At 36.2% G+C, this 15,727-nt stretch overlaps 4 protein-coding genes across 4 annotated transcripts; 1 reads left to right on the top strand and 3 right to left on the bottom strand.

Annotated features, from left to right (window-relative positions):
• Window positions 1-1,192: 1,192 nt before the first annotated feature.
• Window positions 1,193-4,911, bottom strand: LOC108606053 (UPF0430 protein CG31712). Its single transcript, XM_017995903.2, has 4 exons — window positions 4,454-4,911; window positions 4,111-4,383; window positions 1,908-1,991; window positions 1,193-1,844 (listed from the first exon to the last, which is right to left on the bottom strand). The coding sequence occupies exons 1-4, from the start codon at window positions 4,787-4,789 to the stop codon at window positions 1,677-1,679; spliced, it is 861 nt and encodes a 286-aa protein (XP_017851392.1). The 5' UTR covers window positions 4,790-4,911; the 3' UTR covers window positions 1,193-1,676.
• Window positions 4,912-5,015: 104 nt separating this feature from the next.
• On the bottom strand, window positions 5,016-13,364 carry LOC108596570 (bis(5'-nucleosyl)-tetraphosphatase [asymmetrical]). The gene is made up of 4 exons (XM_017982480.2): window positions 13,354-13,364; window positions 7,775-7,779; window positions 5,500-5,656; window positions 5,016-5,415 (listed from the first exon to the last, which is right to left on the bottom strand). Exons 1-4 carry the CDS (start codon window positions 13,362-13,364, stop codon window positions 5,142-5,144), a joined length of 447 nt encoding a protein of 148 aa, XP_017837969.2. The 3' UTR covers window positions 5,016-5,141.
• On the top strand, window positions 5,968-7,617 carry LOC108606008 (CG4619). The gene has a single exon (XM_033293653.1). It carries the CDS (start codon window positions 6,037-6,039, stop codon window positions 7,615-7,617), a length of 1,581 nt encoding a protein of 526 aa, XP_033149544.1. The 5' UTR covers window positions 5,968-6,036.
• Window positions 7,821-14,229, bottom strand: LOC108608382 (ATP-binding cassette sub-family G member 4). The gene is made up of 9 exons (XM_017995811.2): window positions 14,103-14,229; window positions 11,146-11,552; window positions 9,861-10,031; window positions 9,521-9,803; window positions 9,208-9,446; window positions 8,736-9,146; window positions 8,556-8,656; window positions 8,135-8,493; window positions 7,821-8,072 (listed from the first exon to the last, which is right to left on the bottom strand). Exons 2-9 carry the CDS (start codon window positions 11,537-11,539, stop codon window positions 7,931-7,933), a joined length of 2,100 nt encoding a protein of 699 aa, XP_017851300.1. The 5' UTR covers window positions 11,540-11,552; window positions 14,103-14,229; the 3' UTR covers window positions 7,821-7,930.
• Between the last annotated feature and the right edge of the window lie 1,498 nt (window positions 14,230-15,727).

The raw sequence follows: 15,727 nt of genomic DNA, 5'->3' as shown, positions 1-15,727 counted from the left end.
ATCAGTGGCAATTGAATTTAAATTTAGTCAGCAAGCTAATCAAAAAGGCAAAAAAAAACTAAATAATTAATGCATAAATATATATTGTAATAATGTAAACACGCATATTTGTATAATTAGCGAAATTATGTGGGACCTAAAACAACAAACAACAGCAAAGATAAAACCAAAAAGGAATACATTTAATTTACAAAAAAATTTTTGAGGCCGTCATAAGTGCGCTTCGTTTTGGGCTTACAAATGCAATTTTAATTACGTTTAAAATTAATGAAGATTAAATCAAACGAGATATCGATATTGAGATTGTTAATGAATGATGCTGTATATATATATAAATTTTAAATTTATCGTATAAACTATAACATTTAATTATGTTTCTCCATATATAAATTTACATAACTTATTTTCAGCCATGCTGAGATTACGCGTATGACCATTTTTGAAAATGTTTGCAACAATTTTTTGTTCGTTTTAATTAATTCCATATCATTTTCTTTATTTCACTTTTGATTTGTTATTTTTTAATGCATATATTATTTTCAAAATAAACTACACATATGTGCATACAACTTGTATGTGTGTATGTGCAAAAAATATGTTTACTCGACTCTCTCTCTTTCTCTTTTTCTTTTTAAAAAAATATATATTATATATTTAACTATATAAACTCTCAAGTGCAATTACTATATATGAACTGTAAAACTTTCTGCTTTCTTCAGCTGCTAATTGGCAATGAGTTTGAGATATAGGGCAGAAGAAAAGAAAATCTAACAAATTGAAAGACTTTATAAATGAAAATTGTTGGCTGATGTTTGAATTGAAATTAAATTTGTTGCACATGCTTGTGCAAATGCAATCGTATGCAATATATACGATATATATATATTTGCATATATATGAAATTAAAGTATAATAAAAATATGTATGTTAGCATATGCCTCTATATACAGAATTATTCAAATCAATTTGTTATTGAGAAAGGAACATCCAAGCATATATAAGTATATGAAAAATGCAAGCATATTAAAAAAAAAAAAAAAACAACTTTTTAAGGCTAATAAAATAAAAAAACAAGCGTAAAGCACGAAATTATTAAATAAACATAGCTTATTTTCTATATATGCATATAAAAATTTATGTTATTTAAATGTTTAAAGGTAAGTAAAAACACAAATTTAATATTTATGCGAATGCTTTATTAATTTTCATTTAGTTTATGATATTCTAGCATTTTCAAAAGGTTGAGTTGATACATTTTCTAGATTTCTTTTCGGTCTTTACATTTTGACGCATTACAGAAATCTTTTGACTATAGATATATGAAGAAAACTGATTTAATTGCTTGCATATTGTACTATAAGAGCTGCATAATATTGATGAAAAGGCTGGGCATTGAAATCTGAATAAAAACTAACATATTTTTGTCGTATTTAAGTTTGTATATGCTGAAAACATAGGTCAACCTAATAATACTTTGCTTGCAGTCAAACCTCTTGCACAGGCTTCCGTTTAAAAAACAATAAAACAAATTCAATAAATCATAAAAGCCTATGCAATGGTCATAAGTGCAAGCAATTGGGAAAATTGGGATGAACAAAAAAAGCAAAAGCTATTAACAAGTAAAAGGGGACTGCAGTGCCCCTAGATCAAACTGCAATGACAATGGCAATGGCTCGTTATAAGGCGCCAGGCTTCAGGGAGAACGATAGCTTGGGTCTAGAATTGTTTTTCCCCAATATGACTTTCTGTTCCTCCTTAACACGCTTTTCTTGTTCCTTACGCATACGCTGTCGCTCCTCATCCATCAAACGCTGCTCTTCAATAATGGCTAAGCGTTCTTCGGCCTGCAATTGAATCAAAGATATATATTTTGACTTTCAAAAACTTGTTGTCCACTTAGAGCTTACCAATTTTCTTTGTGCCTCTTCGATTTTGCGATTATTTTCGGCCAAAATTTCTTCGAGCTCTTCGCGTTTTTGTTTCTCCTCCTCCTATAAAACCCAAATAAAATTCGTTGTTAATAAATGACGAAAAGATTTTCAAGATACACTTATAACTAGTTTATGTTATATAAGATCAGTTTCTTTAGCATCGGCCACGCAAACTGCGCGGCAACATTGTTTTTTTTTTTTTTCATGATGGGCTGCAAAGGCAGTTAAAACTAATTTATGTTTAACATCAAGATTTTACATTTAGAAATACATCTATATTTTTTTTTTTTTTTGTAGAAAGTAAAAAGTATAAAATTTAGTACTGTCCAATTAAAATGTTTAAATGATAGTTGGTATAATATTTATAATTTTCAATTTTGATTAACAATAAGAGCACACAACATTAACAAATGTACTAGAACTTTAATTTATAGTTTAAAAATTTGGTCTTCTTTTTATTTTTGGTTTTTTCTTTTTTGTTGCTACTTACTATTTGAAATAGTTCATTTTTCCAGTTTAATGGCTAAAACATTTTGTTAATTTTTGGCTTTGCTGCGAATTTGCATTTTGATTTATATAACTTGTGTATTTTGTTTTTGTTTTGTTTTGTTTTCGGTTGTTGAACAAAATTACAATATGGTGTTGAGGAACAAATTAAAAAGCGATTCGATAAACTATAAATGCTTAAGCATAAACATTTACGAATATGCAATGTAAATAATAGTATAGTAGGTGTGGTCACGACGATAACAACAACAAGTACAGTCATACCCATTGACAAATGGCAATCCACAGCTTTTTATGAGTTAGATAACAATCTTATAGACTGATCAGTCGATCAGCTCTGATGTAATCCTATGTAGACGTTCCTAGATTAAATGCGTTTCCTTAGAGTATATTTTATTTACACACACATTATTCACTGCGCCTTTTAAGTATATAGTCCAAGTTGGTATTGATTTCAAGACGCGACGCTTCGTCTCGATTCGATTCGATTGGTTTGTTTTAGAAACTCACTCACCCGTAGTAGAAGTAGTATGTGTATTGATACATGGGTCGCTTGAGGCATGCTGCTTGTACAGTTGAAACTAAGTATCCTAATGCTAAAGCTAAGCTAAGCCCCCAACGACTTGATCAAACTGCACTAGGCTAACTGTAATCAGCTTTAAGTACTAAATCATGCTGTTGCATTATCCATATGGCCGAATTTCTCGTCAAAGCTGGGCGTCCGGTATTTGTGCTTGGGTTATTGTAAGAATATTTGTGTTCCCTTGCAAATTCACACTCTTTCTCTTATACACACACAAAACTCACATACAGGCACTCTACAAAAGCATTAATTCGCGGATTAATAGTATTACAACAGCTACGAGTTACAGAAATCAATAGTATAAAAAAATATTCTTAAACAGAAAAAGGTCAATAGATGAAGCTAAAAGTAATTTAAATTAAATTTCAAGCGCTTTTTAGGGCGTTAAAACCGAAAAACACTTTTTATGGTTGCTTTTCTTTGCGGAAGGAAAAATAAAAAAAAATTACAAAGTTATTTGGCAAGAAGTTTCAGACGAAATGTGCAACGACGTGCCCCTAGGAAGCTCAGTGTGTTCATACGTATGTATATGGAAGTATGCATTTGTGTATGTGTGTGTGTGTAGGCATGCGGTTGCATGTAGGAGCTAGTGTATGAATTGGTTAGAAGTGAAGATTTGTTAGTAGAAGATAGCAATACCAATGATTAGATAATATTTATTTTATGGGTTTTACTTTGAAGTTTTTTTATCACTTAAATATAATTGTCAAATGACAACGTTCTTCGAAAAATAAAAGTAAATCCCTGAGCTGTTGAGATAGAGCATAGGAATTGATAAGATGGAAGACGAGTTCTTGTTAGTAATGCATTTACACACATACACACACACAGAGACACACCCACGCATAATTACATTAGCACACTGAACCACTTTGCAACTACTATTTGGGATGCAAATAGGGGGTTGTTGAATGGGAAACGTCGCCACACGATTTCTTGTAAGGCGACTGTTTGCAACTGCTGTTGGTATTTTTGTACGTGTGTGTGAGTGCTTGGTTTGTAGTCGAAGTGTGTGCAATATTTGAATTTATTTTTTGGGTAATGTGGGTAGCAGCAGTCGTCCAGCGAAATGTGATTACGAGCACCTACCTCGCGACGCTGTTCTTCTTCTCGTATTTGCTCTCGTCGCTTTTCCAGCTCCAGCATCATGTCGCGCTCCATTTCAGCTTTGGCAGTTTCAACGCGACGATTCACCTCCTGTTCTATCTCTTCGCGCCGCTTTTCTAGCTCCTCTTCCACGCGTTTTTTCACTAGCATTTCAATGCGTTTGGCAGCCTGTTCCTCAATTGTTTTCTGTTCTGCTTCTCTCTGACGACGCTGCCGTTCCATTTCGGCCAGACGCTCTACCTGCATTAAGTTTTGCTGCGTAAAAGAATTTACATATATATGTCTATGAAGTCTATGAACATAAGCAATTACATCATTTAGTTACCTCATCCAGCTTCATGAAGTGTGTGCGCTTGTGCCTGCTGCGATGTGACTCGTGATCCGAGTAGAGACTATCACTACTCGTTGAAGTGGAGCGCTTGCGGGACTTTGAGTGTGTATGCCTATCACTGCGATGTCTATCGCGGTCTCGCCGACTATGGCAAAGTTCTATTGATTTGTCTCGGTCCATGCGGCTGCTTCTAGTGCAGCTGCTGCGCTCACGTTCCCTATCTCTCTCCCTGTCCCGATTGTGTGACTTACTTTTGCTGCGTTTTTTGTGTTTGCTCTTGTGGTGGCGACGCTTCGTCGATGGACTGTGACTACGTGAACGCGAACCCATTATGGCCAACCTTTCTATCAACCAATACACAGGATGCACTATTTTGTCGTTTTTTGTTTACGCAAATGTTTTACTTTGTTTCTGCACGAAAATTGCTGTTTGCTAGGATTCTACTAGTGATGTGACATAGTTTTTCTCATGACTCGTTACAAGTATCTTAAAGTGACATGTAACAGCAAAGTAAGGCTACAAAATGCAATATATTTAAACGCACCGCAAAAAGTTATTTAGCATTCATTGTATCATTTCTTGCTTGTTATTTATGAAACAATACACAAAAATATAAGATCTTTAAAATAATATCTGTAATGCTGCTATCTAACAATTTTAGAAATATCTATTATTCCCGCATTCATGGACATGGGCATGGACTCTTCTTGTCCATTTCAAGAATCATTTCGTGGAATTTGTCAATCATTACTTGATTGTCCTTAAAGCCAACACATTCTTTGGCAGCTTCTTTGGCCAGCCATTTAAGCTCCGTGTGCTCTTCAGATAGTATTGCTGCCTTATTCGGATCGCGCAGCTCTGCTAGCCAATAGATAACAACCTTGGGCTTGCCCTTTACATTATAATTAAGAGTAAGTGGCGTATCGCGGTAAATTTTCAAATCACTTTCATCATAACTGTAAGAAATATGAGATGTTTATATAAATAACAGCTCATTAATACTTAAAATTTATATCTGCACATAAGACAAAAACACTTGCCCGGCTTCTTCCTTTGTCTCTCTCAGCGCTGTGGTGAAGTCATCCTCTCCGGGATCAACATGGCCTTTGGGTGAACTCCAGTGGAAGTCACCATAAGAGGCTTTCATGAGCAGATATTCAATCTGTCCACAAAGTCTTCGAAACAAAACAAATCCGGCTGCTCTCTTGCCCATAGCTATTTTCTTATCAAAGTAGTGCTGTAAAACAAAGATATTACATATCTAGTATTTTACTATATAGAGATGATCCACATGATGGTATTTTTGTCACGGTGACAACTGAACCAAATATTCCTTTAAATTGGATGAGAGAAATTTTAAAACATCTGCTTATATTACAATAAATAAGTCTGGTCTTAGCTTGAAATGGCCAAAATTCAATCGTAAATTTTACTTTTAATATTGTGTCACGGCAATTACATTATACTTTAAGTGACTTTAGTACTTAAAGATACTTTAGGGCCTTGTCACTGTTTTATCATTTAACACATGTGCGCGGTGTACAAACAATTATATAAAAACATAAATTGTTAAAGCAATGTTCGCGATAATACGCCGGTTGGCGACAACTTCAATTAGTAATCCGCGCAGCTATGCTTCATTTGCTGTTAGAGATATACTGCGCGAATATGTTGAGGACACTGGAACGTTGCTGAATCGGTTTTCCAAGCATATTGCCATGGAGCGCTACAAATGCGAAGAGCACGTGCTGCCAGCCATTACAATACGTTATTCTGACTTTTTCCCAATAACAGATGAACGCTACTTTCGTCGCACAGTACAAAAGACGCCAGCAACCCAGTTGCCAGCCTTGATTATACACGCCTCCACCTACAGATCCAATGCAGCGCCACCGATGTACGCGGCGACATTGAACGCACTGGATGCGCAGTCTACAGCACTGCTGGCAGAAATGGATACGAGCACAGTACTGGAAACACTTTATGCCTTTCTGTTTCTTATGCCCAATTGGCTAAGGCGCATAGATTTTTATCATGCGGCTATGCGACGTCTGGCAAATGAAAACTGCAACAGCAAGGAGCGCTTCTTGCAAATCTGTTTCTACATGAGTTTCTACAAGCAACAGAAGGGCAGTTACCTAGAGACGTTTCTTGCCACACATCTGGAGCAACACTTATCTAAGCTGACTCCCATGGATTTGGCCCTATTAAGCTATGCAGTCTACAAAACTTCCACTGTAATAAGAGGCGTAGCGCGTGAGCAGTACGAAGCCGCTTTAGTGGCAGCTACTCTGAACCTTAAGACCACAGATCCAGGTGCAGATGCACTGCTTGTTAGCTATGTAAAAGCTATGCGACTGCAACGTGTGCACAATGAAGAAATCTGCGAGCAACTGCAGCTAATCTGCTTGGATCCAGCTCAACTAGCGCAACTGCAGCCACGCGGTCTGGCACATATCTTTGCCTACTTTGCTGAAACGCAATGGGATCAGCCGGATTGCATGCAAGCACTTGTAGCACGTTTACTGAAGTACAAACCCAGCGAGCTGCGTGCCAAAGATCTGGCCACATTTATATGGAGCTGTGCGCAATTGAATTGTACACTAAGTGCATCTGAGCTGAAGCAACTGGAGATCTGGGCGTTGCGCAAATTGGATCAAGGCGAATATGACCGCTTTGCCGATCAGCTAGTAGACACCAGCCTTTCATTATGCATGCTAGGTCAATACTCTAAGCAATTGTTTGATGGAGCCGAGGAGCTAAAGGCACAACAGCAACTACCACAGCGTGCACAGCCAAAAGTGGACAGTCGACTAATTGTACTGCGTACCGCGGTGGCCATTGAGCAACCCAGCTGGACAGACATAAAACGAGAGCAGGTGTTTAAGGAACTTGGACGTGCGCCCGCATATCTGTTAAATCAGCGCGAGGATCTTACGGCCTATTCCAAGCAGTTGACTGCAGATGCTGAAGTTGAAGGTGTGGATCTTGTGTGTCCCATTGTGGGCATCAATTTGCCCAGCCTACGTGTGCAGACCTTGGGCGAACAATCAGTCATTTACTTTGTGGAGCTGCTAACGACGCAACAAACATTAAAGTTCAGTAAGAAGCCAACGTCATTATTAAGGTTCAAACAGCGTTTATCTGCTGGTAGTTAGGGGCGTCTTTTATAGGCCATCTTAATTTAAATATTTAACTGTGAAATCTACACACGTGTTGTTGTTAATTTTAATCTCTGTTGTTAAGTAGTATGGTGTCCAATGCGCAGGCACTGCAGCAGCTGCTGGAACAGACTAGCGTAGAGAAAACCGAAACAAGAGCTGTGATATAATATGGCTAATTCCCATAATTAACAAGTGTTTTTTTAATGTACAATAATTAATTTAGTAAAATTAACACTAAACATCTAATGTTCAACAATTTATATATAATACAAGGGTGTAAGGGCAAGATTTGCGTCAGCTGGCAAGCTCATCTGACGGACTTGATCTTGGCTTGGAGCACTATGTAAGCGCCCACACGTAGTAGCACCATCATTGAGCAAAGCGCAATTAAATCTTTCCAGAATTGATCGCCAGTCATGGAAATCTCCTCCAGGAATTTCTTTGGGTATCTGCACAGTGAAATAATAAAACATTAGTTTAATTTTAAAAAGTCATTGACTTTAGATTTTACCTATAATGGCAGTAGGGCTCATTGCACTCCAACACCTTACGATCCATGCCATAGATGGCCGCTATAAATCCTTCCAGGCCATATCGCAAATGCGATATATGACTGCCCCATCTTAAGTAACTGGGCAAATCACGCAAGGTTACACCAAAGCCAGCAAACATCATCATGGGAATGGTAAGCACGGGCGCCAGGAAGGTGCCGTTGGTTACGCTGAACCAGGCACCAATTATAAGACCGAAGCTTTGACCAACGAAAACTATGAGCAAACTAATGACAAAGAACATCCAGAAGCGCACCCATTCCATAGGCTGATAGCTCCATAGATATATGATAACCGAGAATATAAAACTGCTGAAGATCTGAAAGATGAAATACAAATTTTAGATAAGACTTTATTTAATTTAAAAGCGTAGCTAATTACCGTTATAGGCAGATCCACCAGCGTCATGGCAATGTAATAAGCTTTCAACGAGTACCAGCGATTAAAGTGTTCCTTGATTAAAATCGTCATCTCAATGGGAACTGTAAAGATGAATTTTGAAAAAAAATATATGTTTAGTTTTCAGAACTATTTGGCAATTAAGCGATAAGAGCTACACACATGTCAGCACGGTCAACATCATTGTAGTCATCGTATGATGCATTAATATGGCAAACAGCAGATTATAATTGTCCAGCACGCGCGAGCCCTCCTTTCCGGCATGATCATATAAAGCGCCGTAGAGCACCGCGACCGCTATGTTAACAATGATGCGTAGATGCGTCATTGTCGTATCACGTTTTGCTTTAATGTAGCCGCGTCGCAGTAGCACAGAGCATTGATTCGTCAGACTGGTGTTCTCTAGCGAAACATTCTTAGTGCGTTTCGGTATGGGATATTTACGCATAAGCGCCTCAGATCGCAGCACAGCACGTGGATTGTTGAACCACGTTAAGCAATTGCCATTTTCCGTAGCAGCCTTGAGTGTGTCGATCTTGTCAAAGCCATATTCACCACAGGCTAGCTCAATAACTATTAAGCAAGACGAACAGTTATAAAAAATATCTTCAAGATACGCTTATTTGTAACTCACTGTAATCGGCGGGATTGTGATACATGGGACAGGGCAGCTCGACGGAATGCAAAAAGGGCACCAGCTTTTGGGTGCCGCCCTGGTAGACACAATTGCCAGCAGAGAGCACATAGACCTGATCGAAAATTTGGAACAATTTTGCTGTGGGCTGATGTATGGTGCAGATAATGGTGCGACCTTGGGTTGTTAGACGCTTCAGCAACTCCAATACCTTGGTGCAGGAACTGCTATCCAAGCCTCTAAAAGTGTAAAAGAAAATAATAAAAAAAATATATAATTCAAATTAATACAATTCTTTAAGCGTAAGACATACGTTGTGGGCTCGTCTAGAAACATCACAGTGGGATTATTTATTAATTCCATGGCAATTGATAGCCTCTTCTTTTGACCACCGGACAGTCGCATGGTTAGCGTCTGATCGTGCTCATAAAGACCCAGCAGTAGTAAAATATCTTCAATCCTGCTCTCCTTTTCCTCGTAGCTAACATTTTCACCCAATTTTAAATCAGCTGCTATATGCATATTCTCGCTAACTGTAAGCAAAGGCTGCAGACGATCGTCCTGTGTTATATAGCAGGACATGCGACGGAATGAAGCTGTAAGTAAGGTAACGTTTTAAATCAGGCCAACTTTATTTTTTTAGGCTAACTTACGCAAATCACGTCTTCTGCCATTGAGCAGTATGGATCCATCTACTCCAGTTGTTTTAAAACCCGATAAAGCATCAAGCAGTGTGGATTTGCCAGCTCCAGATGGGCCCATAATAGCAATAAGCTGGCTGCCTGGGAATTTGCCGCACACATTGTGCAAAATCTCCTTTTCACCTGTTGATTCATTTAATTAAATTGTTAGAATGTCAAAAGTGAAAAGTAAATAGAGCATTTAGCACATCAAAATTCAAACATGTCAAGCCAAGCAACATGTTAAATTAATTAATGTTAGTTAAAAAAATTATTGAACCAGACATTCAATATTCATACTCTGTACCAAAAAATGAATAGTTTGGATTCCCTAAAAACCTACTAGTTATATAACTTTTATATATAATTATTTGCTCGTTTTAATTGCTATTACAAAAAATTAAATATGTATGCCAAAAAAGCAACCTTAAGTTCAGAGTTTTTCTCATTCAAACAGATCGTTGAACTGTTTAGTTACTTAACTGTGCTTAGTATTAACAAAAATGCCGTTTGCCTTAAATTATTCCATTATAAAGAAGTCATGAGAAATGGATGTCATAACCCAATTGGTCAAAAACATTATAATTGCACTTTAATCAAGTTACGCTAATGTAGATATCAACATTAACACATTTATTATATGTTGAACTTTGATATTGTTAAATGTGGCATAGCGTAGCAAATAAAAGTTATAAATAAAGTTATAAAACAAACTAAGCGAATCGTGAATACCCTAATAGTCTTTAAATAATAAAAATAAATAAATATTTCTTTGAGTATTCTTACTTCTTTATATAAATAGTATTTGTTTATCATTAGCCAAGAGATGGAACTAACTATAATTGAATTTTTACCCTTACAAGCTAATAAGCAGGCCCAATTTAGCAGCTATTGTTTATGTGCTAATGACTAACTGATAGCTGAACCGGGGACAAGGGCGCGCTATCTTATCAAATTGGAAAACAAAGAACTGTTAAAGAACTGACTAGCAGGTAGTCTTGATGAAATGTTTGGCATTGCTAAACTCAATAGCCAAAAAGACACATGTTACCATAGCTCTATAAAATAATTATTATCTTGGATATGTGCATATACAACTGTTGGCAACAGTACTAAAGTTTTCTTGGGAAGTAGCCGCTGCTTATGGAGCCCATAAAAGTCAATGCCTACTATTTATATTTGGCTAATCTTATCGGCTGATGTTTGAACTTATATTACGGCGCCATATCTTACAGATCCTAATTGATGCCACACCCACCTCGATTAAAGCCTAATTTAACCGTTAGCGAAAGCTCTTTGAACTCCATGTCCACAGACTCGCGTGCAGGCAGATTAGAGAGTGCATCCAAATCTAAATTAAACTCCTCCTCAGGTTCACCCTCTGCCTCTGCCTCTGATACAGCTTGCAGTGGCGGTTGCTTGCTAGCAACGGCAGGCGAACTTGTGGGCGTGGCAAGCACGCTGCTTGTGGATTTTGTGGCAGCGTTGGTCTGTCCATTGCGCCAGCTGCTGGCACTTGTCATGGGCACAGTGGTGGCATTATAGACACCACGTCCCGCTTGAGATGCGCTGGTATCGCCAATCTCAATGCCCAGACCTATGCCGGCAGTGCCGCCATCTGCGCTAAAGAATGTTTCTCGAGCTGTTGGCATAATTTACAATCAACTAAAATAAAAAATAAAATAAAATAAATTAAAATAATAAAAAAGAGCTGGCATATTTTTAAAGCTATTTCAATTGCACTTTTAAGCGCCTGATTGATATGTAAGTGTTGCAACAGGCCTCATGCAACAAGGAGTTATGCCACAAAATTGATCGTATTGAACTGCAGTTACCGTCATTGGCAAAACGAGTTTGCTTACGTGCCACATTGCACATTGAGACATCTTTATGTAAGTTTGTTTGATTAAATCTCAGTCGCCTTGGCACCTGTCGATCTAAAGAGTACCCATTGAAAAGCTCTCGCTCTACCGTAATATTTATAGTAAGTATGCTAGGTACATTATTGATTTTATATGTGTCATTATTTCTACGCAAACACTGATTGTAGTTGACGTCAAAAATTTGTTTTTTAAATAATATTATTGATTCGCTAAGTAAGCCAAATCAAAGTGCAAGTTATACATTAAAAGTGTGTAAGGAATTTTAGTTGTCAACATAAGATGTAATGAGAAATACTTCCTTATTTCAAGCTTTTAGAGAATTTTATTGAAGCTGTGCTTTCTTTATATTATTTGCTTTTTATCTTAAACATTTATCTAAAGCATTGTATCTAAACAAATTATGAATACATTAGAGCATACATATTATATAGGAAAGACAATATATATATATAATAATATATATATATATAAAGTGACACAATTTCTGTCATTTGCTTATATGGCACAATTGAATGACAACAATTTTTTGAGTTATCTGCATCAACCTCAATATAAGTAGTATGAATAATTTTATATAGCGCGCAATTTACTCCACATTGAAAGAAGTAATTTCAATTAAATTAATAGAAATCGTTTTGCAGTAAGATCAAGGTACAGCTGGCTAAAGCACAGCACAATTAAATATAATATAGACAAATATAGAAAAAATCGTTCACTGCTCTATCAAAATAACAAAAGCATTGTTTTTATTTACTTTTACGCATTTATATATGCATATACATTATTTGTATTGTTTATATTCATAACCAATCGCCTACAATCGCCATTGCCAGCTGACGAAGTGCTCGCCAATGTGTCATCTTTAACCCGCAGCAGGAGCTGCCTTATCAGCAGATCTCAATACAACTGGATCTGAATCTGAGCAGCAACAACAATAACAACTGAAGGTGTTTGATTTGCCAATCTAAGTATAATGTTTTCTTTTTTTTTTATTACATTTAGAAGATCATGTCAATGCCCTCAGCTCGGATGCTTATCTTGAGGGCTAGATTCAAAAATATACGCCTTTTCAAAAATGTTTGATGCTCGCGTGTGTCTTTATCAATGAGAGCTTGTCATACTCAGCTTACTACGCTGTTAAATTTATATTTAAAATGTGACAAATAAGTGAAAAAAATTTAAGCACGCTTATATATTTAAGAGCAATTCAAGGTGCTCTGCTGATAGGCGAGTTTTTTAGGAAGTTTTTTAAATTTCGTAAAGTAAAGCGTTTTTGTAAAGGTTGTCAAAGTTCAATTCTTCGCTAAATTATCTCATCAAACGCAATTACAATTAGCATAAAACATGTATTTTATTGTATATTAATAATTGAATAACAATGCATGTGAGAGTTTAATAACAAATATATTAGCTACCGGTTTTTATTTTAAGATACACATACTCATTGAAAGGTATATGCATCACCTGTTGCTTGTCATGCTTGTTATGCTTTATAGCCGATTTAGATACATTGCAAGCACATAGATACAAGTAGTAGTTGTATATGTCTGTAGTACCTGTACTACAGCTGCTTGTAAGTAAACCGGTTCAGCATGAGGAGCTGCAACAAATGCGTAGCATCATCATCTGCCCAGAACCCGAAAGTCAATTAAGAGCAGCTGCTTCCATTGTTTCTTTTCATAAAAAATATGAAATTTACTTGAATTTTTTTGGGCACATGTCAAAATATGGCTTAATAATGTGCTAATTTAATTAACTGAGCTGTATTAAAATGCAAATCATTTGAATAAATCATTGCCAATGACATTTAAGTAGTTGCACTTGTGTGCAATTGTTAAAGGTTCAACTACCTTTGCTCAAGTGTAATCTATACATGCATTGGACCTGTGACAGCCAATCAATTAGTTATTATATTCTAAAGCCGCAACTCAGCTAAATTTTCTATTTCATGCAACTTATAATATTTAAGAAAATATATATTTGCTTATGCATTTTGATTAAAATGCTTATTTATATGTGTCAATTAAACAATTCTTTTTTTGTGAACTTTGGCAAGTTCGTTTAAAATTTGCTATATAAACAATTTATTGCTTGCACAGTTTTTATTTTTAATACAATTATTTCTTTATTTGGTTTATTTATCATAAATATATTTGAGTAATTTATTAGTTTTCATTTTAGTTTTTGTTTTTACACTTTCAACTGATTTTTACACAATATCCTCATATCTAATTTATTCTTAGTCATGAATAGCACTTTGCTCAACAATTTTATATTTATTTTTCACACTTTGATTGAAATTGGCTTTCGACAATATTTGTGTTGGCCTTACCCGTACTAAAATCGTTGACAATTAAAACATAAAATATTTTATATTCCTACTTAAGGCTGTTCGATTTGATTAATTCGCGCTGCACAAGACCGAGCGAAACAACGTCTTCGATGTGACATGGGCGACTGGCGGCCAGCAAACAAATAATAATCCCAGCTAGCTAGCGCTGTCGATTTCCGTGCCGTTCCCGTTTCCCTCAGAATGCCAGTTGAGACTCGACGTTGAGGCACACACACACACACACACACACAGATACACACCAGCAAAGAAAACGATCGATCGTGCGTCTCAGCCGCAGTCGCCGTCTCAGTCTCAGTCTCAGCTGTTTGTCTGCGGGTGTGTGTGTGTATGTTTATCTATGCGCATGTGTGGGTGCGTATCTGAGCGGGGTGTTAACTTTATCAAAACAACGAAACTAAGTCCGTTCGGCAGTTGTTAACAAATATTTCGCCTTGTTTTTTAGCACATTAGTTTATATTATAGTTTTCCTTCATTGATAAGCATTCACATGTGCACATGTAAGGGTGTATATTTTATACCTGTTGGCAGTTGATTAAAATTTTTTGGTGGCTCACTCGTTTGCACGATCGCTTGACAACGACTCTCGTCGGCTCGGTTCAAAAGTCCACATATTAAATTTCTTGCAATTTTTTGTACGTAATAAATACTACATACGTAATAAAAATATATTACTTTGTGTTTTTGTTGCTGTTACTGTTGCCATTGGTTTGTTTCATTTTTTGTTCATTTAGCGTTTACAGTCACAACGTTTAACAGCAAAGCGCTCTATATGAACAACATTATCATGCAAGTTAACAATGCTCTGTCACGAATATATATGGAATATACCTATCAATATACAGTCGCAACTGCCAAGACGCTCATGGTCTTTGTGCTCTTGTACAATGATTCAGAAGTGTTTCTTTATTTTAGCTTTCGGTTTCTAGTAGATAACTTGACTTTTTGTACAAAAATAATGTTATATTTTGCGCACATACAAGTTATTAATTTCTACATTTATTGTTTATACAGACGCCAATTTCTTATCGTTGGCGGAAAGCATTGAAATACATAATTATCATATCAGTTGACTATCTGCTAACTTATAGATTGATTTAATGGTTTTATACAAAAGTTATCGTTCTAGTAGTCAAAGGTCAACTAACAATATGAGCTCAATTGAATTTTAATGTTCTTTTAATAATTCTAATTAGTTTAGTAGCTTACTTTATTTTTTTGCTGTGCACTATTGAAAACTTGTATTTTAGCTTGAAGTGCTTTCTATTTCTCAGCGACTGAGGACTGAGGCCGCTTGTGAGTCATATCAAAGTGTTGGATTTTGTTCAAGAATGAAACTTGCTCATGGAGTGTGCTTATTTAGTTATTATCGTAATTGTTGCTACAACACACAAGCTAGTCGTATACGTATTATATAATTTTCATTCGTGGACTTTGTGTTGTGTTTGTTTTTAGCTTTGAAACAAGCTAAACAAAAGCCAATTGAAATGTATAGCAGTAGCTCATAGCCTTACGAATAAAGAAAAATACTATATAATTAAAATTAAAAGTCACGTCAACCACCCTTTGTTGACTATTGTCGGTTCCCGCAAGTCTGAAGCGGTGAT

Source organism: Drosophila busckii, chromosome 2L, assembly GCF_011750605.1.
Source record: "Drosophila busckii strain San Diego stock center, stock number 13000-0081.31 chromosome 2L, ASM1175060v1, whole genome shotgun sequence".
NCBI lineage: Eukaryota > Metazoa > Arthropoda > Insecta > Diptera > Drosophilidae > Drosophila > Drosophila busckii.
This window is presented reverse-complemented; position numbering and strand designations above follow the sequence as displayed.

Excerpts from the sequence above, each read along its gene's own strand:
- LOC108606053 (XM_017995903.2), bottom strand. The coding sequence starts at position 4,789 with ATGGGTTCGCGTTCACGTAGTCACAGTCCATCGACGAAGCGTCGCCAC. Across the intron at positions 4,384-4,453 it reads ACTTCATGAAGCTGGATGAG|CAAAACTTAATGCAGGTAGA; the intron begins GTAACTAAATGA and ends TCTTTTACGCAG. Across the intron at positions 1,992-4,110 it reads AAGAAGAACAGCGTCGCGAG|GAGGAGGAGAAACAAAAACG; the intron begins GTAGGTGCTCGT and ends TGGGTTTTATAG.
- LOC108606008 (XM_033293653.1), top strand. The coding sequence starts at position 6,037 with ATGTTCGCGATAATACGCCGGTTGGCGACAACTTCAATTAGTAATCCG.
- LOC108608382 (XM_017995811.2), bottom strand. The coding sequence starts at position 11,539 with ATGCCAACAGCTCGAGAAACATTCTTTAGCGCAGATGGCGGCACTGCC. Across the intron at positions 9,804-9,860 it reads TGGCAGAAGACGTGATTTGC|CTTCATTCCGTCGCATGTCC; the intron begins GTAAGTTAGCCT and ends CCTTACTTACAG. Across the intron at positions 8,494-8,555 it reads TGGTGGATCTGCCTATAACG|ATCTTCAGCAGTTTTATATT; the intron begins GTAATTAGCTAC and ends TTCATCTTTCAG.
- LOC108596570 (XM_017982480.2), bottom strand. Across the intron at positions 5,416-5,499 it reads GAGACAAAGGAAGAAGCCGG|TTATGATGAAAGTGATTTGA; the intron begins GCAAGTGTTTTT and ends TATTTCTTACAG.